We start from the raw sequence: 24,111 nt of genomic DNA, 5'->3' as shown, positions 1-24,111 counted from the left end.
GCTAACAGATACATGAGGAAATGCTCACGATCATTAGCCATTAGAGAAATGCAAATCAAAACTATAATGAGATTTCATCTCACTCCAACAAGGCTGGCATTAATCAAAAAAACACAAAATAATAAATGTTGGAGAGGTTGTGGAGAGACTGGAACACTTAATACACTGCTCTTGGGAATGTAAAATGGTACAACCACTTTGGAAATCTATTTGGCACTTCCTTAAAAAGCTAGAAATAGAATTACCATACGATCCAGCAATCCCACTCCTTGCAATATATCCTAGAGAAATAAGAGCCTTTACATGAACAGATATATGCACACCCATGTTTATTCCAGCACTGTTTACAATAGCAAAAAGATGGAAGCAACCAAGGTGCCCATCAAAGGATGAATGGATAAATTATGGTATGTTCACACAATGGAATACTACACATCGATAAAGAGCAATGATGAATCTGTGAAACATTTCATAACATGGAGGAATCCGGAAGGTATTATGCTGAGTGAAATTAGTCAGTCGCAGAAGGAAAAATATTGTATGAGACCACTATTATAAGAACTCAAGAAATAGTTTAAACAGGGAAGAAATATTATTTGATGGTTATGAGAGTTCGGAGGGAGGGAGAGGAGTATTCACTAATCAGATAGTACATAAGAACTATTCTAGGCGAAGGGAATGACTACACACAATACAGAAGAGGTCAGCACAACTGGACTAAACCAAACGCAAAGAAATTTCCTGAATAAACTGAGCACTTCAAAGGCCAGCATAACAGTGATGGGGGTTTGGGGACCATGGTTTCAGGGGACATCTTGGTCATTTGGCATAATAAAATCTGTTAAGAAAACATTCTGCATCTCACTTTGGAGAGTGGCATCTGGGGTCTTAAATGCTAGCAAGTGGCCATCTAAGATGCATCAATGAGTCTTAACCCACCTGGAGCAAAGGAGAATGAAGAACACCAAAGACACAAGGTAATTATGAGCCCAAGAGACAGAAAGGGCCACATAAACCAGAGACTACATCAGCCTGAGACCAGAACTAGATGGTGCCTGGCTACAGCCCATGACTGCCCTGACAGGGAACACAACAGAGAACCCCTGAGGGAGCAGAAGAGCAGTGGGATGCAGACCTCAAATTCTCATAAAGAGACCAGACTTAATGGTCTGACTGAGACTTGAAGGACCCTGGAGGTCATGGTTCTCAGACCTTCTATTAGCCCAGGATGGGAACCATTCCCAAAGCCAACTCTTCAGACCGGCTTTGGACTAGACTACGGGATAGAAAATGATACTGATGAGAAGTGAGCTTCTTGGATCCAGTAGACACATGAGACTATGTGGGCATCTCCTGTCTGGAGGGGAGATGAGAAGGTGGAGGGGGACAGAAGCTGGCTGAATGGACAGGAAAATATAGGGTGGAGAGAAGGAGTGTGCTGTCTCATTAGGGGGAGAGGAACTAGGAGTATATAGCAAGGTGTGTATAAATTTTGGTATGAGAGACTGACTTGATTTGTAAACTTTCACTTAAAGCACAACAAAAAATAAAAAAAATATATAAAAAAAAAAACCTCCACACATACAGGACATGTTTGCAGGCTGGATGGGAATGTGCCAGGAGATAGGGATGGGTGAATGCTACAGGAGGGAGAAGAAGAAGCTGCCGGAGTGAACCCCTTCAGAGGTCATGAGCGGAGAGTACTCAGAAGGCTAGAGACTGGGCACTTTTCCCACCGGACAGGAGGGAGGAAAGACTTTGTGGGGAGAGATGCAGAGTGAAAAGGTGAGGCTGTTCCCCTCTGATTACCTCCCTCTGCTTAGTAACTACAGGTGAGTTCATCAGCTGAGGGTGGGCACTGAGGAGTGTTGAGAAGAAAAGAAGGTACGACTCAGTAATCCTAGGGAGGTGGAAATGTAGGCAATTTAAAAATTAGATTGGCTTTGTGTCATTGCTCAAAATAATATAGATTGTAAGTACATGGTTATTAACCCTCAATAATATTAATAACAAATCACTTTATTGATGATTACTAATTATGCCTGGAAACCTTGGTGGTGAAGTGGTTAAGAGCTACGGTTGCTAACAAAAGGTTGGCAGTTCAAATCCACCAGGTGCTCATTGGAAATCCCCTGGGGCAGTTCTACTCTGTCCTATAGGGTTGCTGTGAGTTGGAATTGACTCTAAGGCAATGGGTAGGTGGATAGGTAATTATAACAAGTTTTTATGGAAGCTATCAGAGGTACTCCAAATTCTAAGAAGTTGCTGATCAATTCTTGTTCACCACGCTCTCTTTAGTTGGGAGGCCCATGCTATATTTCTATTTTGTTCCTGGAGGAACTAAGATTACAATAATTGCACAAAGCAAGTCTGAGAAAGAATCCATTATTTAGAACTTTGAGACCATTCCCTTTTTTTAAGGAGTTTTGAGAACACGGAGAATACCTTCTTGTTTGACTTGAGAAGATGTTTGGACCATCAACTCCTGAGAGTGATTTAAAAAAAAAAAAAATCTGTAAAGTGGTGGTCTTCAGAAAAGTCACTTAGTAGGCTGTGTCCTTTTGCAAATGACGCTTCCATTGTTGAAAACGTGTTTGTAATTCTTGTTCTGGAATTGCTTTCAGGAGTTTATGACTGACACACACAGCAACAACAAAATTGGGCTACTTTTATTTCTTAAATCATTCACCAAAATATTTTATTTATCACAATCTCATAACTCGCCTTATTTAGTCTTGGATATTTCCAAAAATTGAATGCCCATGAAAGCAATGAAAATTTATCAACAGTGAGGATATCTCAGAGAAAGTACACCAGGCTTTGCTGAGAATTTCAAAAGGAAAGTTCCAAGGATATTTAGAGAAGCACCATTGAAAAAGTCCACACATATTTCATAGAATTGCATCATGTCAGGCATGATTGAGATCTTAGAGTCACCCAAACTAAATCTGTTATCTATGCCCACTGATCTCCCCCCTTCTGTAACATGTTTATTTACCAATGGGGTTTCCATCCACCCAGCTAGCCAAGCTAGAAACTGTAAAGTCAAGCTCGACTCTCTGTTTCATGACTCTACAAATTCACTTGTTCCTTGTTCACCACAATCAGGAATGTGTTCAGCTGCAAGTTAAAGAAAGTCCAACTATAACAGTGACATAAACACACAATAAAAGGTCCAAACTAAGCAGCTACTTGTGTCCCTTTAGCTGCTGTATGATACCATGGGACTTGTTTTTTTTGGCTCTACTATCTTTAGTGTGTTCCATTTATCTTCGTGCTTGTTGCCTTCTGGTTGCAAGATGGCTGCTATACCTCCAGGCATTATATGTACATTCAAGGCAGGAAGAATGAAAAAGGGTGAAGGGTAAAGCCAACTGTATCAGGACTGAAAGGACTTTCCTAGAATCCTTATGGTATACTTCCCTCTGGGCTTCACTGGTCAGAACTGAGCCACATGGCCACCCCTTCCTGCAAAGATAGCGGGGAAGTTGGGTAACAGAATTGTCACAGTAAGCGTAGACCAGTAAAGATTCATTGCTGGAACTGGACCCAGCCACCCAGTCAAAATCAAGTTTTGTTAGCAAGGAAGAAGGAAAAATGATTTTGGTAGAAAAATAATAGTGTTGGTCACAATTGCCAAGCACTGAAATAGCTCTCCAATCTTCCTGTCTCTCTTTCTAGGGGCTTATCTCCAGTCTTCAGTCTCTCTTGCTCTTTTTTCTTTTTTAAATAACATTTTATTGTGTTTTTGGTGAAGGTTTACACAGCAGTTTAGGTTTCCATTCAACAATTTCTACACAAATTGTTCAATGACGTTGGTTGTGTTCTTCACAATGCATGAACATTCCCATTATTTCCATTCTGGTTGTTCTGTTTCCATTAATTCAGTTTCCCTGCCCCCTTGCATTCTCATCTTTGTTTTAAAGTAATTATTGACTGTTTGGTCTCAAATAGGTGATTTTTTAAAGGAGCACAGTACTTACAGGTGATATTCATTATTTTGTGAGCCAATCTCTTATTCAGCTACAAGGTGGCCTCAGGGGTTAGCTTCAGTTAGTTCAAGGTTTGGAGGGTATCTCAGGGCAATAGTCCTAGGAGTATTCCAGTCTCAACAAGTCCAGTAAGGCTTTTTTTTTTTTAAGGAATTTTAGGTTCTCTTCCACATTTTTCTCCCATTTTATCAGGGTCCATCTATTGTGGCCCTGATTAGAACAGTTGGTAGTGGTAGCCAGGCACCATCTAGCTCTTCTCGTCTCAAGGTAAATGAGGCTGTAGTTCGTGTAGACTATTTGTCCTTTAGACTAGTTTCTTCCTTGAGTCTTTGGTTTCCTTCTTTCTCTTTTTCTCCAGATGAGTAAAGACCAATAGTCGTATCTTAGATGGTTGCTCACAAGCTTTTAAGACCTCAGACACGACTCACCAAACTAAGATGTAGAACATAACTTTATGAACCATACTAAGCCAAATGACCAAGATGTTCCATGAAACTATGGTCCTAATCTTTTAAACCCAGAAAACCAATCATGTGACGTATTTGGTTATGACTAAGAAGTATCCGTATTTGTGCCCTATAAGTGCTTTATTGTATATATAAATATATGTGCATGCAGACACATACGTGCATATACATAAACATATGCTTATATTCCTCAGTGTCTTTTAACTGGGCAATCAGAATAGTCTCTGAACTGACCCTCCAGCTTCTTGCGTGAGCATCCTTCCAACCATCCTCCGTCAACTGTCAGACTTCTGTTTCTAAAATGGAAATTTGGTCATGGCACATCATGATAAGAGCATTCATTGGCTCTCTTCCCACCGTAGGCTCCTCAGCCAAGTTTAACCTAATTTCTGCCCTTCTCTACACTTGGCAAACTCTTACTCATCCTTCAAGGCCAAGTTTAAAGGTCCCCTCTGCTAGGAAATCTTCCTTGATCTTCCCCTGACTCTAACAAAATTAATTACTCTTTCCTATTTGTACTTATATGTCTTTTTACCATCTCAAGCATAATGCTTATTATACAATATTATAGAATTATTTGCTTAGATCTATCTGACTTGCTAGATTATAAGCTCTGTTCGATGTTATTCTTAGCAGCTAGCATAGTGCTTAACACATAGCAGATGCTTATGGCAGAGATAGGTATACGTCCCGCAATATCTATTCTCACCATCTTCCTCAGTAAAATAACCCTAACTTCTAGTTGAGCCCTTGACTATTTAGAATAGAGACCAAACAGTTCAACCTCCCTTGAAGCTACCTGGAGTCCCTGGGTGGTGCAAACAGTTAATGAGCTTGGCTGCTAACTGAAAGGCTGGAGGTTCGAGTCCACCCAGAGGCTCCTTGGAAGAAAGGCCTGGTGACCTACTTTTGAAAAATCAGCCATTGTAAATCCTATGGAATACAGTTCTATTCTGAAGGCACTAGCTTTTGAAGCTATCTGAGTCCATATGGCATAACGGCTAGAGCCAAAGCAGCCATCTTGGACCATGAGATGACTTTGGGAGTAAAGCTACACATGGTGGAGCAGAAAGATAAAAGAATGTGGGTTTCTGATACGGTTCACATGCCTTATTGACCTGGGCGTACCTACCTGAGGAGTTTTTGGTAGAAGAGGGAAAACGTCTGTCTTTTGTTTGAGCCACTATTATTTTGGGTTTTCTGTCACTTGCAGCCAAACTTAATTCTCATTGATAGAACTCTCTTATTTTAAAATGTTTTATTTTATTTTTGTTATTACTGAGAATATACACAGCAAAACATACAGCAATTCAAGTTTCTACGTGTAAAATTCAGTGACATGGATTACATTCTTTGAGTTGTGCAGCCATTCTCACCCTGTTTTTTCTGAGTTGTTCCTCCCCCATTAACATAAACTCACTGCCCCCTAAGGTTTCAATCTAATCTTTCGAGTTGCTGGTGTCAATTTGATCCCATATACCAGTAGTCCCTGACTTCTGATGTATTTGAGCTATGAGGAACTGTACTTACTACCATCTTTCTTTTGGGGCGGTACTTCTTATAGTTAGTAATATGTACTATACACAGTGTTGCAGTGTGTAACTTGCTGATGCTATCATTCTCTGTAAATTTATATGTAGTGTTTCCAACTCCCAAAGACAAATAAAGATTGAATTTATAAAGATACTGATGATAAAAGCCAATAATAATGAAAACTAAAAAAAAAAAAAAAAAAAAGAGTTATTTGACTTAAGTCAGAACCGACTTACGAGAGAGTTGCCGGAAGGGAACCCCAACATAAGTCTGGGACTACCTGTGGATAGCTCTTAAAAGAGCGTAATACTCAAGGCAAACAATTTTTTACTAGTTAAGCTAAACTATTGTTTGGGTTTTAAGAAGACTTCAGGAGATATTTTTGGTTTAAGGTTTAAAGATTTTCTCAGAGCAGTAGTTTCAGGAGTTCATCCAGCCTCCATGGCTCCAGAAAGCCAGGAGTCCACGAAAATTTGCAATTCTGTTCTGCATTTTCCCACTTTTATCTGGATACTTCTATAGAGTTTTTGATCAAAATGTTCTGTAATGGCAGCTGGGTACCACCCTATTCTTCTGTTTCACGCAAAGGAGGCAGTTAGCCACACATTCTATTTCTTCCTCCTGTTCTCCAACTCTCCTTCTTCCTCTGTGACTCCAAGCTAAGAGAGATTAATTATCATGCCTCGGATGGCCGCCTGCAAGCTTTTAAAACCCCTGGCACTATGCTATCAACTAGGAGGTAGAACAGAAGCACTAAACACATTATTAGGCCAATTAACTGGGATGACCTTCAAACCAAAGAACCAAATTCATGAGGTGTTTGGTTGTACATAAGCAGGTTCAGCAGCTACTCTTTTTTTTTTTTTACTGTGCTTTAAGCGAAAGTTTACAAATCAAGTCAGTCTCTCATACAAAAATTCATATACATGTTGCTATATACTCCTAATTGCTATTCCCCTAATGAGACAGCACACTCCTTCTCTCCACTCTCTCTTTTCTTGTCCATTTGGCCAGCTTCTGACCCCCTCTGCCGTCTCATCTCCCCTCCAGACAAGAGATGCCAACATAGTCTCATGTGTCTACTTGATCCAAGAAGCTCATACTTCACCAGTATCATTTTCTATCCCATTGTCCAGTCCAATCCCTGTCTGAAGAGTTGGCTTTGGGAATGGTTCCTGTCTTGGGCTAACAGAAGGTCTGGGGACCATGACCACCGGCATGCTCCTAGTCTCAGTCAGACCACTAAGTCTGGTCTTTTTATGACAATTTGAAGTCTGCATCCCACTGTTCTCCTGCTCCCTCAGGGGTTCTCTGTTGTGTTCCCTGTCAGAGCAGTAGCCGGTTGTAGCAGGCACCATCTAGTTCTTCTGGTCTCAGGCTGATGTAGTCTCTGGTTTATGTGGCCCTTTCTGTCTCTTGGGCTCATAATTACCTTGTGTCTTTGGTGATCTTCATTCTCCTTTGCTCCAGGTGGGTTCAGCAGCTACTCTTCTGTTGTTGTTGTTGTTCTTGTAATATATCTATCACAAGACATATTTTTTTGCCAATTTATCTTTTCACAAGTGTACAACTTACTGATAACAATTACAATAATCTGGTGTGTAACCCTACCCTTAATCAATGTGATTTTTCCTTCACCTTAAACTGAAACTCAGTATAGACAGTCCCCGGATTACAATGAGCTCCTAAATCTGTCTTTAAGTTGATTTTGTACATAAGTTTGGCACCCTTAGGTACGATTGGTACCTAAAATCAGCTAGTCAAATGTTTGTTTAGTATGTAGTATATAGTGTACCTTTATATGCATAAAAAACATTAATGATATACTTAAACATATTTAACATGATACAGTAATAATAATAATGTTTTGATGTGTGTAGCAAAGTAGCGTCCCTTTGTTATTCCAACCATTGTATGTACCTTCTCCACAGTTGAAAAGTTAAAGAGAAGAGATACCTAAAGGGCTAACATTACCCAAAATACTCAGAAGAATGTCTTCTGTAAAATCTTTGAGACCAATTAGATACCCTATTGCAGACTTTGAACTAAAAAATCTAGGTTGTACCATCGCACTGAATTTCTGCTGGGTTTTGAACCCTCCTCAGCAGCGGCAGGGAAGGTTGGGGGACAGGGGTAGGAAGGTATTGGGGTCAGACAGATCATTCCTCCATCACCTCCTCACCGGTCCTGTCGACCCCTCTGCCAAAACTATGAGGCCCCTGCCTTGGGATGCAAGGAAAAGTCCAAGAATGAGGTAAGAGTGAGCTGGGGCTTAAGTGTTGGGAAGAGAAGGCTTAGGGAAACCCAAGTCCGAAGTTCTCCACCGACAGGAAACTATATATGAACATATGGACGTCAGGAATCTAAGACGGCCTCCACCCCTCTCCCCTTTCCAGCCACCAAAAGGCCAAGAATTGCTGCAATAGTGAAATCCCACATGTGTAACGTGGGGGACAAAGAAACACAGAGAGGTGCCATGATGGCACGGGGCTGCACAGAGAGGAGGGCCCCGCGGGATGGGGTAGGGCTGAGTTAGGCAGGGCCCGGCTGTGTGCCCAGCGCAGTGCACTGACCTGTTGTACTGGGAACAAGCATGGGCAGCACCACCTACAGGCCCGTCATGCAGAGCCAAGCAGCGGTGCTTAGGGCACTCGGAAGGAGGGGCTGAGCCATTTCTGAGCTCCGATGGAGGCAGGTGCATGCGGGCTCTCTGCTCGCTGCTGCAGGCCAAGGCTGGGTGCACCATGTCGCAGAGGCCTGGCTGCTGTCAGCAGCTGCCCAAGGACCTGCTGTAGCATCTGTGCACGCGGCAGAAGCGCGAGACTGTGTGTGGGAGCCCGGGTCAAACACCAAGTCAATTTTTTCCTGATAGGCTTTACCAGGTTGGTTGGTAACTAAAGGTTGTCTGAAAGTCAGACATTTGTAACCCGTTGTTGTTAGCTGCTGTTGAGCTGGCTACTGACTCCCAATGAGCTTATGAATAAAGGGATTATACCATTGTGATTCATATGGCCTTCACTGATTTTCAGAAGTAGATTGGGAGGCCTTTCTTTATAGTCTGTCTTACTGTGGAAGCTCTGCTAAAACCCGTTCAGCATCATAGCAACACGCAAGCCTCCACTGACAGATGGGTGGTGTCTGCGCACGAGGTCCATTGGCTGGGAATCGAAACTGGGTCTCTCCTACCGAATCTGAGGATTGGATCACTAAGCCACCACTGCCCTCATTTAGGCCCTACAGTGTTTTTAAAATATGTGAACATAGTCCTCCCTCATTATCCACGGGGAGTGGGGCGGATTGGTTCCAGGGCCCCCGCGATGCCAAAATCCATGGATGCTCAAGTCCCTTATATAAAAATGGAGATTATATATATACATATATGCACATATATGTATATATTTAAATTTTTTACGTAGCATAGGAACGAACATTTTCACTCTGAAGTGGAATCCCGATGGTCGGGTTAGGCTGGCGCGGCCGTGACGCGCTGGATCAAAGCAGACACTTTGGAGGACAGTCGCACCGGGCCTCCCGCCGCAGGCCACCCTCGAGCTCCGGGTCCTTCAGGCAGGAGGTCCTGTGAACTTTGGGCCCCACACCTACACGGTGCAGAGAGTGCTCTGTGCTGGGCTTGCCAGCTTTGTTCTGCCTTTCCAGACCTAGACGTCTGTGCAAACATGCTCCTGTACCTTCGCGGCCCCATTCATTGTGGGGGCGGCTGCCTCCGTCTCCCTGGAGCTGTTTCCTTCACAGGCGCATACTGTTCCTCCGGCGGAACTCGCCCTGTCTGGCCTTGAGCTGCCCTGTCTGGCCCTGAGCTGCCCTCCGTTGCCCTCATGGCCATTGAGCACCGCCACCCCCCCTACCATGTTTTCTATGTGAGTTGGTTGAATCCGCAGATACGGAATCCGCGGATACAAGGGCTGGCTAGGCAAGGTATGCCTCACAATGTCCGTGGTCTCCCATCAGACTGACGGTGCCGATGTATGTTACCTACCCGAACAGGCTTATCCTGGAGTGAATTTTCTTGTGTTACAAGCGATGGATTTTCAACAGCTTCTGGCCAAGTGTTTGGCTGCCCATTGGCTCTCCTGGTGTCTACCTGACTCTACGGACCATTTCTAAAGGGAGGAAAAGGTCAGGACAAGAACGTTTCACTCAGCTTGTAAACACGGAGCTCAGCCCCTGAGGAAAAGTGCCCCTGGCAGGATTTGGCCACGGGCTGGACGGGCTGTAAACTCATTTATCTGCAATGAGGAGAATTGAGTCAGCCGGATGGAGTGTGGGTTGGGATGGGGGTGTTGCCAGTCATGGTTTCCTGTTTTCTCTGTTGGGAAAAAGACAGAACTCTTTCCTGCCTTTGCTTACCCTACCTCTGACCCAGAACTGCAAAACATACGTCATACAGAAGAAGCAGGCCAGCAGTTAGGATCGGAAGATTTTTTAATTTTTAAATTTTATTGTTTTAGTGTAAGTTTACAAGGATCTAAAGATGTTTAATAGAAGTTTTCACTATGCTTGCATTTGAAATCTAGTGTAAAATAATTGGAGAATAAAATGTCTATGGAGTTTTGTAGGCCAAAGCCAAATATATTCTGACAAAAACCAGCATAGGAACATTATCACAAATAAGGACAACATCAGGAGGCCTTGTTCACATAGGAATATCAAGAGTAGTGCTGAATAGCACAGCTCTGGAATCAGAAGGTCTGAGTTCAAATCCCAACTCCCCACATACTAGCTGAGTGACCTTTACAGGTTGCTTAACCTCTCTGTGTCACGGTTCCAGTGAACTGAATTGAAGCAAGGGCAAGCCAGTTCTGCACATCAACCAACCCATGATGTCTTATGACATCATTTTGGTAGCTTGAAGTTGGTCATGGTGGAGAATTTACACCTTGGAAATTGGCACATGCTATAAATCCAAGTCCCTTGCCCCCTAAGTTTTTTTAATGTTTACCACCACACCACTGCCCATTTTCAAATTTGTGCAATGAGACTAATAATACCTACCTCACCCAGAGGATGAGATTGGGAGAATTCATGGGGTTCATATAGACCAGTGATGTTGTTGCTGGGTGCCATGGAGTTGATTTTTGACTCATAGTGACCCCATATGGCAGAGTAAAACTGCCCTATAGGGTTTTCAAGGGAGCAGATCGCCACGTCTTTCTCCCATGGAGCTGCTGAGTGGGTTCGAACTGCCAACCTTTCAGTTAGCCCGCCAAGTGCTTAGCTGTTGTGCCACCAGGGCTACTTTTAGACCAGTGATGAGCCATGTGATATTGTTGAGACTGCCTTGTGGGGAGGTGGAAGCCTGCTTTCACTTGTTCTAACATTGCTTGCATAGCCACTTAACCTCTTGGTGTCCCTCTTGCTCTGAGGTGTCCTTTACTGCTGTGGCAGCCTGTCAATACTCCCTGAAATTGAGTTATGTAACTGTCTGGCCTGACACCAGTAGTGGGGGTAGTGTTGGCAGAGGGACACCAGCATTCCAGGAGAAGCACATACATGGTACCAAGGTCTCAGGTTGTTACATGGGAGGAGGCGGAGAATGCCTGCTAATTGTGGTGGAAAGTAGACCCTAATGAAACAATATTGGAGCCCCAAACGCTATAAGAAACCACACAATTCAACACCCTTATTATTTTATAGATGAAGTTTCCTAGGTGACGCAGTTTGTGCTCAACTACTAATGTAAGGGTTGATGGCTTGAACCTACCCAGTGCTGGTGCAGAAGAAAGGCCTGGCTATCTGCTTCTGTAAAGGTTACAGCCAAGAAAACCCTATGGGGCAGTTCTACTCTGTCACACACCGGGTTGCCAGGAGTTGGAGTCAACTCAACAGCAATGAGGGAAAATGATTTTTTACAGATGAGGAGATACGTAGACACACACTCTAAGACTGGGGCTTAAATTTTCCTCTACTATTGTTTTTCCAGAAACCCTGGTGGTGTAGTGGTTAAGCACTATGGCTGCTAACCAAAACATCGGCAGTTCAAATCTGCCAGGCGCTCCTTGGAAACTCTATGGGGCAGTTCTACTCTGTCCTATAGGGTTGCTATGAGTCAGAATCAACTCGATGGCACTGGGTTTGGTTTTGGGTTTTGGTATTGTTTTTCCGGTTTCCCTTCTTGATTAGGCTGATGCTTTTAGCTTTTGGCTATGGTGAAAACAGTATCAAATTCACAATCTGTTAAGAGAATTTATTGGATGGGCTCAGATGAGCAAGTAAGAAAATATCTTAATATATGAGGCATGTCCATCAGCAGATGAACGGATGAACAAAATGTGGTATACCCATACAGTGGAATAGTATTCATCCATCAGAAGGTATGACGTTCTGATACTTGCTACCATGTGGATAACACTGAAAATATGCTGAGTGAAATAAGTCAGTCACAAAAGAACAAATATTATATGATCCCACTCATATGAAATATCTAGAACAGGCAAATGCAGAGATAGAAGTCTGTTAGTGGGGGGAGGAGGGGTTAGGAGTTATTGCCGAAGGGTACTGAGTTTTTGTTTGGGGTGGTGTGAAGCTTTCAGAAATGGATAGGGGTGATGGTTACACAAAGTAATTAATGTCACTGAATTGGACGCTTAAAAATAGTTAAAATGGCAAACTTTTTCTTATAGTTTACAGTAAAAAAGTTGCATGATTTAAGTTTCAGAGGCTTTGGGGCCAATTCCAGTTCATCATATTGAGAATGGTGCCAGTTATATTTTGCGAAGGGGTAGGAAAAAAAATGTGAGCAGACAGGAAACCGGGTTACTGCGTAGATGCTCCCATATAGCTTGGTGCAGGTCTAGCTTTCCTGTAGAGCCTAATTAAAAAAAAAAAAAAGAAAAAGACCTACAAAATAAAATAAAAAGATGAGGCATTGCATTCTGCGTCAAGCCTTGTAAGCTGTTTTAGGGCAGGATCATAGCCCCGTGCCGTGCGTTGGGTTGGCAGTCAGTAAATAGATTACGTTGTTCTTTTTGTTCAGTGAATATCTCATGAATTAATTAATCCATTTCCATGAACCTGGAGTGGCTTAATAGATACTTTATTAAAAATACAACAATAGGGAGTCACTGCGTAGGGGCACTGAGTTTCTGTTAATGGCGGTGGAATAATCTGGAAACAGTGTTGATTGCGTAAACCTTATGAACATAATCTCACTGAATTGCACATGTAAAAACTGAATTTGCAAAACCAAACAACCTGTATCTCTGTATCTTACATACAACAGAAAAGTTATGTTTGCTTAAAAAACGAACAAACAAAAACCCAAACCAGGATACAGGATGGTATAAAGCGTGGAAAGACACACTCCACAATACTGATGGTACATGTCTTAGGAGAGTGTTAATGTGGATAGATTTCTTATTTTAATTCTTGGGATATTGTATCAGTCAGCTCTTTCACAATAGTGCTGCTTAACAAATGAAATTTAGTGGCTGCAGTTAGAAGCGTTTACTCCCACACTCAGGTTGGCTGATCTGTTGTCCTTGGCTCCAGGCTGTGGATTGAGTTGGGCGCTGCTGCTGCATCTCATTCTGAGGCTCTGGATGAAGGGGCAGTGATTACTTGGGGGCCCCTGTTCTCACAGTGGATGGCAGCAGTGCCAGAGGCCAGGCAAAATGGCACAAGCACGTTTGAGGATTCTGCTTGTATCATGTCCTCCGGCCAAAGAAAGTCACATGGCCAAGCCCAGCATCAAAGGGGTAGGGTATATACATTGCCCCGTGGGAGGAGAAAGGGGGCATATATTCGCTGCACAATAATCCACACTATCACCTATCTTTGAAATACAAGCACATAAAATACTTTTATAATTGAATATATACACTCTGAAATAATGGCACAATGGTTAAGCATTTGGCTGTTAACCAAAAGGTTGGCAGTTTGAATCCACCAGCCGCTCCTTGAAAACCCTGTGGGGCAGTTCTACCCTGTCCTATAGATAGGGTCGCCATGAGTCAGAATCAACTCGACGGTAACGGGTTTGGTTTGGTTTAAATAGTACCTTACATTTGCAATGCATTTTGTAGTTAAATTTTTTTTTCCCATCATTGTTTCATATTTTCCTTCCAATAGCCCAATGGCATAGCAGGGAAGGTGGCATCCCTGTTTTTAAAGATGTGAAAACTCTGGCTTGCACAGTCGATGGAATCTAGACTCTTTCTTGGCAGTTCATCCAGTGTTTGCCATCCTCCCTGCCAAATCCAAGCCACATCTCTTAGGCCAGAGGTTCTTAAACTTCGAGGTGCACCCAAATCAGTTGAGGGGCTTGTGAAAATGCAGACTCTGATTTAGAAAGTCTGGGGTGGCCTCAGGGCTGGGACTTGGGTGAGGCAAGGAAGCCCCTAGAATGTACTTGCACAGCCCTGAGAGTGAACTTTTCCTTACATTTTATGCCCTAACTGCCTCGCTTGCCACGTCCTATCTCCGGCCCTGTGAGAGTCTGCATTTCTGACAAATGCTATTGGTCTAAGGACCACACTTTGAGTAGCAAGGTCTCAAGTTGCAATCAGTGTGGGTTTAATGCTGGGTATCAGGAGTCCCTGGGTGGCACAAATGGTTGAGTGCTTGGCTGCTAACTAAAAGGTTGGTGGTTTGAACCCACCCAGAGGTTCCTTGGAAGAAAGCCCTGACCATCTACTTCTGAAAGATCACAGCTGTTGAAAACTTTATGGAGCACGGTTCTACTCTGACTCGTGGGGTCACCAAGAGTCAGTCGACTTGACGGCAACTGGTTTGGCTTTTTGTATTTAACCCTCAACGGCAATGGCCTAGGAGTCCTTAATCGGGTGATTTCCAAAAGGCCATTCTGAAGTTGGGTGTGTGGGCTTTTTAAGTATGAGAAAAAAAACACCATGATTCAGACATTGTTTTTAGATAACATTAGTCACATGTGCTGGCCTGCCTAATAAATTTGGGAAACTTTAAGGAAGTTAGGTGGTAGCAGAGACTCAGGCAAGCCCCTGGATTTTGTAAGCACGTCATCAGACCTCCATCCCCAGCCCTCCTTCTAAACACCCCACCATTACAGCACTGGTCCTCGATCTTCTGTAGTGTTGCCCAGAAGATGTCCTTGTTTTCTCCTCATAAACGTAGTGAACATCAGTAGGGCATCCCTGACCAGCTATGTGATGGGCCAGAACCAGCCACCATCACCAACACTGGGCCTACATGTTTAGCCCTGGCCCCAGGTGCTGTTCAACCTTGTATTCTTGCCTCCAGGTAGTACTTTTTTTTTCTTTTTAGAGAACCTCATTTGCCTTCTTTGTCAAGCCCCTGTTTGGGGTCACCAAAGCCTCTTATAACAGATCTTGAATCAGAGATACATACAGGCTTGAGGCCCTGGGTTCCTCTCCGAAAACTGGGTTGTGGAACCCAGACTGGGTTATGTAGAACTCTGGGCTCAGGGATGGCTTTGTTTTTAGGGTCCCAACTAAGATTTCCTCTAGCAAAGAGGGATTCTGCTCTGAAGTCTAAACACCTCCTCTGCAGGGCCCACTGTTGCATCCCAGGGATTTCAGGGCACAGCCAAAGGCCTCACTTCCCAACTTTTCCAGGATGAAGAAGAGAAAAAATATCCTGCCAAGTTCCCAGACAGGATCTGCCCATGAGGAGGAGTGGCTGTGGGATTTTTGCTCTGTAGCAACTGAAGAATCTGAGACACACAGGGGAATGATGAGTATTCTCAAGGTCACGTAGTGAGTCAGTGGAAGGAAGTAAATCTGTTTAGTCAAAAAGAATCTTTTCCACATTCGTTAGCCAGGAGTGTTAGCAGGTCTGAAGTTGTTAGTTGCTGTGAAGTCAGCTCCGACTCACAGCGCCTCATACGTAACAGAACGAAATGTTGCCTGGCCCTGTGCCATATTCACCATCATTGGTATGTTTGAGTCCACTGTTGGGGCGATTGTGTCAATCCACGTCATTGAGGATTTCCCTCATTTGTGGTGACTCTCCACTTTGCTAAACGTGATGCCCTTCTCTTGGGGTTAGTCTTCCCTGATGAAATGTCCAAGGTAAGCAAGATGCAGTTTCGCCATCCTTGCTTCTAGAGAACATTGTGGTTTTATTTCTTCTGTGACTGTTAGCAGGTCTAAAGAGAAACGTCTAATTCCCATTCTGTTTGTGTTTCTTAAGGAGGTTCTTCCAAGGAACATGGGATTTGTGCGCAAGAGGAATGCGGACGTGGGGAGGTTGCCCCAGGCTTTTTCCAGACTAATCTGGTGGTACCCAAACTGGGTTCCATGGAGCTCTGGGGCTTGGGGATGGCTGGATTTTTAGGGTCCCAACTAAGATTTCATCTGCTAAAAGGGATTCTGATCTAAAGAAATCTGAAAGCCTACTATCCCAAAGACCCTGAGAATTCAGGGCCAGCACAGACATTTGAGAGGACAGGACAGAGAATGGGGACAAGCTGATTTTTTCTCTTTTGATAAACAACACTTAGCATTCCACATGGCTTCAGTGAGATGTTGAGAAAGGAGATGGGGAAACTTGAACACAAGAGCGGGACAGGTGCCGACGTTCAGCTTTTCAATCCATGATTTCTAGGACTCAACAGCCCTGGGAGCTAGGTGACGTGAAGGGGAAAATGGGGGAAATCGCAAAAAGGAAGCTCCCCCAAGAGACTCTGGGGTGCTGGAAAGGGGAAGGGGTGAGGTAGGACAGTCCCATGTTTGTGAGGGAAAGCAATGAAAACTGCTATAGAGATACTAAGTGTACCGAAGAAAAAACAAGCCTTTATAAGTGAATTAAAAAAATATTTTTAATGCAATTTCAGAAAATAAGCCTTGCAAAATATCTTGGCTTCTAGTGCCTACAACTAAAAGATAAGCTTTCACATGGAAGCCTTCTCCTTTCTTTGTTTTTTGACCTTGGGACTGAAATGAAATCTTTCTCAGAATCAAAAAGACATAACCTCGAAGCTCGTCCTTTCTCCGCTCCCAGACCTTGTTGATCCAGTCACTGTCCCTAACAACCCCCACCCTCTCCTACCAGAGTGAGCCTGATATTGGGACACTGGGCTGAGGGGGAGCCTGAAGTGGGTGGGGACAAGCACTTCAAGGTTGAGCAGGACTGGGAAGGAACAGTGGGGCTGCTGGGCTAAGCGCAGTGGTCTCTGGAGTTAAGACAACCCTGGTTTGAATCCCGGTTCCACTGCTTACTGGCAGTGTGACCCTGGGCATGTTACTTCACCTTCTAAGCCCATTTTCTCCTTTGTAAAATGAGAAAGCAAGCAGTTCTTACCCTCTCTGGGTTGACGTGAGGCTGTGCAGAGATACATCTATAAATTGCCTATTTCTACTTGCTGAGCACCAGGTTGCCATGTGTTGGTGTCAACTCCATGGCAAACAAAGATGGGCCCTTGACCTTGGCCATCAAAATCGCTGTTCCTTTGCTGGAGAGTATTTTCTTTGTTCTCTTGTGCTCTTCCCCCCCCCCAAAAAAGTAGTCCCTGGGTGGTATAAATGGTTAACACACTGGGCTGCTAACCAAATGGCTGGCAGATCAAGTCTAGCCAGAGGCACCTCACAGGAAAGTCCTGGCAATCTACTTGTGAAAACCCTAAGGAGTGCAGGTCTGCTCTGACACAGATGAGGTCTCCATGGGTTGGAATTAACTCCACAACAACTGGTCACTGGTAGACCTGGAAAGGGACAAGGAGAGTTCAAGAAAGGGCAGGATATGTCAGGGAACCTGGGGACAGGTTCAGTGAGAAAGATTTGAAAGCAATGCCTAAGTGAGGTTTCTCAGTCTGTCTCGAGGACCCAGCTTACCCGCTGTTCCTTGCACCACCTGGAAGAATGGGCTCTACTCTTGGAATTGTGAGGAGAAGCATACGTTGAAGTGAAAGTTGCCCTCCTTTTTCATAATGGAGAAAATATTCACCTTTCTAGACACACAGGTTGGAGACGACATGACTAGACAGTCCTCAAATCAATACAAACCTTTTAATTAAAAAGTCTTATAAAATAATAAAAAAAAATACAGATTTCTGCATTCAATGTAGAAACGAAAGCAGATGGTTTTGCACACATTAATTCAAAATTTCAGCATACAAAGTTAAATGAGCTTTTGCACCACAGTGTATTTAAAGTCCTTAAGTGGCCCTTTGGAGCAGCAGCATTTAAGGTTTTCTTCTCCAAAGTCACACTTGCTTATTCCTTTGGGACGTCACTGTGTAATCCCAGATGAAATGCATCCTTGAAAGTTGTAATCAACCGAGAGAATTTAGTTAAAGCCAGTCAACTCCTTAGAGCATTTTCTTGGAAATGTCAGACAGCTAAAAAGGAAGAGGGCTGAACTGAAAGTTTAGCTTTCGTAAATTTACGCAGAGCTGTAGTAGGCAGCAAGCAGGTACAATTCAACATCAAGGGGCATTATTTTAATGTAGGGCCCAACATAATCTTAAAGACCCAACTAGCATAGAGAAATGACCCACACCAAGTTCAACACAGTACACCTAGCATGAGTTTCTCTGTAAAGTGGAGTCGTTGGTTGGTGCAAATGGTTAATATGCGTGGCTGCCAATGGGAAGGTTGGAGGTTCGAGTCTACCCAGAGATACCTTGGAAGAAAGGCCTGGCGATCTACCTCCAAAAGACCAGCCATTGAAAACTTTATGGATCACAGTTCTGCTTCGACATACATGGGGTCGCCATCAGCCTAAATGGACACAAGGGTAGTTTTTTTTTTTTTTGTATATGAAACAGATCAAATTTAGTGCTTTATGGTGTGAACCAGATTTTCCAAGTGCCCAAGCCACTTCCTGGAACCCTGGTGGCGCAGTGGTTAAGAGCTCAGCTGCTGACCAAGAGGTTGGCAGTCAGAATCTACCAGCTGCTCCTTGGAAATCCTATGGGGCAGTTCTACTCTGCCCCATAGGGTTGCAATGAGTAGGAATCGACTCGTCAGCAATGGGTTTGGGTTTGGAAGCCACTTCCTAGCTTTAAATTAGGCCTCAGAAGTTTAGCTGGTGCCTGGGGAAGTTCTACTAACATTCACCTCTAAGGAGAGGCTGAAAGATGACAGCTTCTGGCTCAGGACATGGGGGTCCCTAGCCAAGGCTGCCTCTAGGTAGCCCTTAGAATTTCTGAGAATCTCTTCCCAAATGGCTTTGTTGGGAAATAAAGCAGCAGCTGATGTTTGCAGGCAAACAGGTATTCCTCTGAGCTCAGGCCAGGCCACCTGCAGGAGTGAGTCCTAAGAGAACTCCAAAATGGAAACAGATTACCCAGGCGACCCAAGTTCCTTGTGCTACGGGAAAGCATTTACAAAAACAATAAAATATTATCTGATATTTCCCTCTACCCCGATATTCTTTTTTACCTCTTCAAAGCTGAGCCCTCTCGCCACTAACAAACCACAAAAAATAATTCATATAGCTGTTAATTGGCCCAGGCTCATGGTCTCAAGGCAGGGATGGCACAGCAAGAAGCAGAGGAAAAAAAGTCTATCAATGAATGGCCTTTGACTTACAAAAGCCAAAGGCCTTTGGGGGAAAGGGCAGGAGTCATATAAATACAAACATAAAATCCAGAAAAACACTGAGGAGTAATAAAGAGTGATGGTCCCCCGCCACCAAGACCAGCCTAAGACCCCTAAGACAAGGACAGCGGAGAAGCTGTCAGACCTTGAACATGGTAGTCTTTGAGAATGGGCCTGCCCTGTGTCTTGCCCATCTCTCCCTGACCTCAGACCATAGCGGAGATGGAGTCTTGATCGGAATTCCCAATGCTAGGAGGTGGTTTTTATGAACCGAGAGAATGGTGTCTATCCTTCTGAGCCCCAACCCTGAGTAGAAGCAGGTGAGACACGGATCTGGGTTGAGGAATGGTTTCCCCTGCACCCCTGTGTCACCCATGTATTCAAGATGGACTTAGAAGTGGTCGAGGGATCCCTAGGAGTGGAATGAGGCTTGTGGGTGGGAATGGTAGCCCAAGAGGACTGATGGCCAAGACCTGATGGGCCAGTGGTCACCTTGGCAGATGTCATTGTGGACTGATGACTCTGAACTGTGCTGCTCTGGCTCCTGGTTGACACTGATGACACTGAACTGTGCTGCTCTGGCTCCTGGTTGACAACTGGTACCAGGTGACCACATCCCCCCAGGTAGAAGCTGTGTGGACTCCCTCTGCCCTTTTGACAAGATGGGAGATAAAAGTAGTTCAATTAATGAAGGACATTTCTTTTTATACCTGAGTTTGTGGAATAAGATTTGTACTTGCTACATGTGATTTTTACCTACATCTTCTCCACTGACTTAGCAGTGAAACATAAGCACCTGGGCAACTTCTAGCCATATACTCGACAGGTTCTTCAAGTCACAGAGTTGTAGCTAAATGCTGGACCCTTAAGCTATCTTAGAATATCACTGTCTCTCCCGCCTACTCATTTTACAGAAAAGGCTACTGAGGCCCCTTCCACCACTTGTAGCACAAAGCAAAATAAGGGAATGGATGTGCTAATAGGTGTGTTTCAGCTGAGGCGAGGGTCTGGGTGACTAGCAATGACTATGTACTATCTGTGATTCCGGAATCTACACACCGTGCAAGCTGGGGGACCCACCTGCCCAGGCAGGAGCACCCTTTGCTTGCCATTTGTGCAGGCCTGGTAGGCCCACTTTGCTTCACTCCTGACCGCCAGTCAATTTGTGGAACAGATCCTCATCGAGCGTTTCATTCTGGTCCTTGGATCGGGTGGACAAGAAAATGTAGCCCCCGATGTACTCATGCACGACCTTGCAATCTGCACTCAGGCAGGTGAACGCAATGGAGACATTCTGGTCGAACTCGATAGCCACCTGGAAGAGGAGGGCTAAGGTTATCCTTTGACAAGGAAGGATGAGAAAGAAGCCGTTCTACCAGGATGGTCCTGGGGAGGGAGCGAAGGAATGAAACCACGCTCCCTCAGTAAACACTTAGAGAAAAGATCTCTCTGCTCCTACTGCACCCTCTTGTGGCATCACTTTGCCATACACTTGGCAAAACAGTACTAACACATATTCTCAACCTCTCTTTCTCATTTACATTTAAGAACTTCCCAAGCACTCCTTGTGTTGAGGGGCAGGATGTTTTTCAGACTCTTTAACAGAGAATAAAGGGCCCACCTGAATTTTCCTATGGCCATTGCCCCTCACCCCATCCCAGCTGAAAGTCATAAACTCTTAAGATGTAGAAGACACTGAGACTTCACTGGTACCCAGCCTTAGCTGTCCATTGGAATTGCTTGTGGAACTTCAAAAATTACTGATGCCCGGCTCCTACTCTTAAAGATTCGGATTAGCTGGTCTGGGGTGTGCCCTGTGCAGTGGGATTGTTAAAGCTGGTGATTCTAACATGCATTGAGGTTTTCGAATCACTGGCTTAGAAGTCATCTAATACCAGATTTTTATGCGACAAACGAGTTCCCAGGTGATTAACAGCACCACTGAGAAAGGAATCCAGGATTCTTGAAAAAAGTGTGAGTCTTACCATCACTCTATGGTTGATGGTTTTCTGCTGGAAAAAATGAGAATGTCAAAGGAATGAGGAGAAATAGATTTTATATTGGCAACATCAGAATATTTTAAATGAGGAGGATGCTGAGATGACAAACTTCACCTAGAATTTTCCATGATATGTACTTGGCCTGAATTTAGTTCCTGGGATGGAAAACAATGGCAGGCTGTAACACAGGCCTAGGGATTGTGGGCTCCCAAACTCAAGAGGCTAAGCTTTGCTCAATCCTCCCTGAGCACCATACCTGCTTCCCTAATGAGTAAGTCAAACCAGAATGCCCTTCAGGTAGCCAGTTGAGCCTTTGAGTCCTCAACCAGCCAGAACTCTTGGCAGCCAGTCAGATCAGGCCTTTTTCAGGTATGACAGTTACATCTCAGGTAGTTTCTGCTAAGTAATTACCAGCCTAAGTCTTATATGACCCTATGCTGAGTAGGTGAGAATTAAGCAAACTGATTGGCACTTTTACATCAGTACGGAGAGTCTCTGTAGACTAGGCCACCTTGTGGTGTTCATTCAAAAGCATTTGAGCTGCGTTTGTTAGAGAATTTCCCAGAGTTGTGTGTGATTATTTTACCAATTACCACATGCTTGTGGTTTGTTCTAAATATAAGAACACCCCTTTACTATCAGAACGATTTGCGATTCTGAGTGAATATTTATACCCTCAATGCTGAATACCAAAAACTTGCATTTTACCTGACGGATTTCCCAGTTTACATTCCACTGTTTCATGTTTGTGAATCTCCATGTTGTAATGGGAATCCCGGTGGCTGCGTCGATTCTAATCAACCTGTTATATGAAACTCCCAGAATATCATCTTTCTTGCTTCCTTTAAATCTGGAGAAATGATAATATTCATTAAGGAAACAGCTGTTTCTTGTGATGCTCATTAACATACAGCTCCTTAAAGAAAATACCAACATTTCTAATGGACAATGAGGGGTTAACTTTTCACAGGAGGGCATTTTTATTGTGAGAATATGAAGAAAGGAGAGGATTAGAGCTCCCCTGCAAACATTCTTTAGGTGAAATTGACATCAGGAGAAAACAAAATGAGAGGGAGTCAAATCAATTTTAATCAAAAATTAGTATCATCTGTGTGCCAGACTCTTCTAGGTACTAGGGATACAGCAGTGAACTAAATTGAGGAAATTCCTGACTTCATGGCGCTTATACGCTAGTCAGGGGAGAGGGTCACGAATAAGTGAACTATATACACCACTAGGTCATGAAGAAAAAGCAGAGAAGGCAGGGAATACTGGGGAAGAGGTTGTTACAGTTTTAAAAAGGGAGGTCAGGGAAGGCCTCACCAGTAAGAAGGTGACATTTGATCAGGAACTGATGACGGTGGTGTGACCCCAATACTCCTCAGGTGTTTTCTCCTTTTTCAAAATGGGTGACTGAGAGCTTAACATAACTAATACCATGATGAACCTGTAAGTTTTTCTTCTTCCTCCTCCTTCTGTTAATGACTTTGTTCTTTGTTTTAAACTGATACAAATAACCTTTTGTTCTGTTTGACCACCTGTGACTTACAACCCCCACTGGAAAATGAGAGCCCAGGTATCTGGTATGTATTTCTGATAAAGAGTCTTTTGTTACTATCTTGGAATGAATAACTCCTCAGGCCAGGCCATCTGGGGACTACAAAGACACTTGTGACCCTTATAAGATTCTATATAAACTGTAATGCAAAATTGCTCTTTGGGCCTCCACAGAGACAGCCTGTGTTGCTGCTGGGTCCCCGGTAATGTATACATTTCCTTAATAAACTTTTTCACTCTTTCTGACTTGGAGTATGTTTCATTGGCTCGACTGCTCCAGGGCACGGACCCTAATCCAGCAACAGTGGTGAGGGACTGAGCCACATGGATATTGAAGCACAGAGTATTCCAGGCAAAGGGCATGCTCGAGGACCTACAAGAAGGTCAGGTGGCTGGACGTAGTGAAGGAAGGGAAAGGAACATAGGTTAGAGGGCGAAGGTCTTACAGGATGTTGAAGCATTTAGCTTTTTCTCTGGGTGAGAGAGAAAGCCTTTGGATGGTTTTGAGCAGAGGAGTAAACATGATCTGGCTTATATTTTGATAGGATCATTCTCTCTGCTAAATAGAAAACTTAGAGGCAACAATGGAAGCAGGGAGACCAGGTAGGATCACTCTAACAAGGATCCAGGGGAGATATGATGGTGGTCTGGACCACAGTGGTGTGGAGGCAATGGTGAAAAGTAGGCAGACACTGGGTATATTCTGAAGGTAGAGCCAGCAGGATTTGTTGATGGGTAGGATGTGAGATATGAGAAAGAGAGGAGTCAAGAATGACCCCAAGGGAATTGTCCTAAGCATCTAGAAGAAGTTGCCATTTACAGACATGTGGAAGAATGCAGAGGGAGCAGGTTTAAGGGGAAAGATCAGAGTTTTGGACATGCCACGCTGAGATACTCATTTGACGTCCAAGAGAAGATGTTAAATAGACAGTCAGATTTATGAGTCTGCAGTCCAAGAGAGACTTCTGGACTCAAGATATACACCTCAAGGTAATCAGCATAAAAATAAATTCAACAGAATGGCTGAGCCCCAAGAGGGTGAGTACAGATTGAGAAAAGGAGTATT

General features: G+C 43.8%; 2 protein-coding genes across 2 annotated transcripts in view; both read right to left on the bottom strand.

The window, feature by feature from the left end:
• LRRN4 (leucine rich repeat neuronal 4) overlaps positions 1 to 8,738 on the bottom strand; it is a 28,373-nt gene extending 19,635 nt beyond the window's left edge. The window contains exon 1 of the mRNA XM_064276466.1: positions 8,566 to 8,738. Coding sequence (XP_064132536.1) covers positions 8,566 to 8,738 — 173 coding nt within the window. The remainder of the gene's footprint in view (positions 1 to 8,565) is intronic.
• Positions 8,739 to 20,430: 11,692 nt separating this feature from the next.
• The window catches only part of FERMT1 (FERM domain containing kindlin 1), a 46,401-nt gene continuing 42,720 nt past the window's right edge, over positions 20,431 to 24,111 (bottom strand). Inside the window, exons 13-14 of the mRNA XM_003411558.4 lie at positions 22,197 to 22,338; positions 20,431 to 20,803 (exon numbers count right to left, since the gene is read on the bottom strand). Coding sequence (XP_003411606.2) covers positions 20,630 to 20,803; positions 22,197 to 22,338 — 316 coding nt within the window. The 3' untranslated portion in view covers positions 20,431 to 20,629. The remainder of the gene's footprint in view (positions 20,804 to 22,196; positions 22,339 to 24,111) is intronic.

The sequence above is a fragment of the Loxodonta africana genome, chromosome 24, assembly GCF_030014295.1.
Source record: "Loxodonta africana isolate mLoxAfr1 chromosome 24, mLoxAfr1.hap2, whole genome shotgun sequence".
NCBI lineage: Eukaryota > Metazoa > Chordata > Mammalia > Proboscidea > Elephantidae > Loxodonta > Loxodonta africana.
This window is presented reverse-complemented; position numbering and strand designations above follow the sequence as displayed.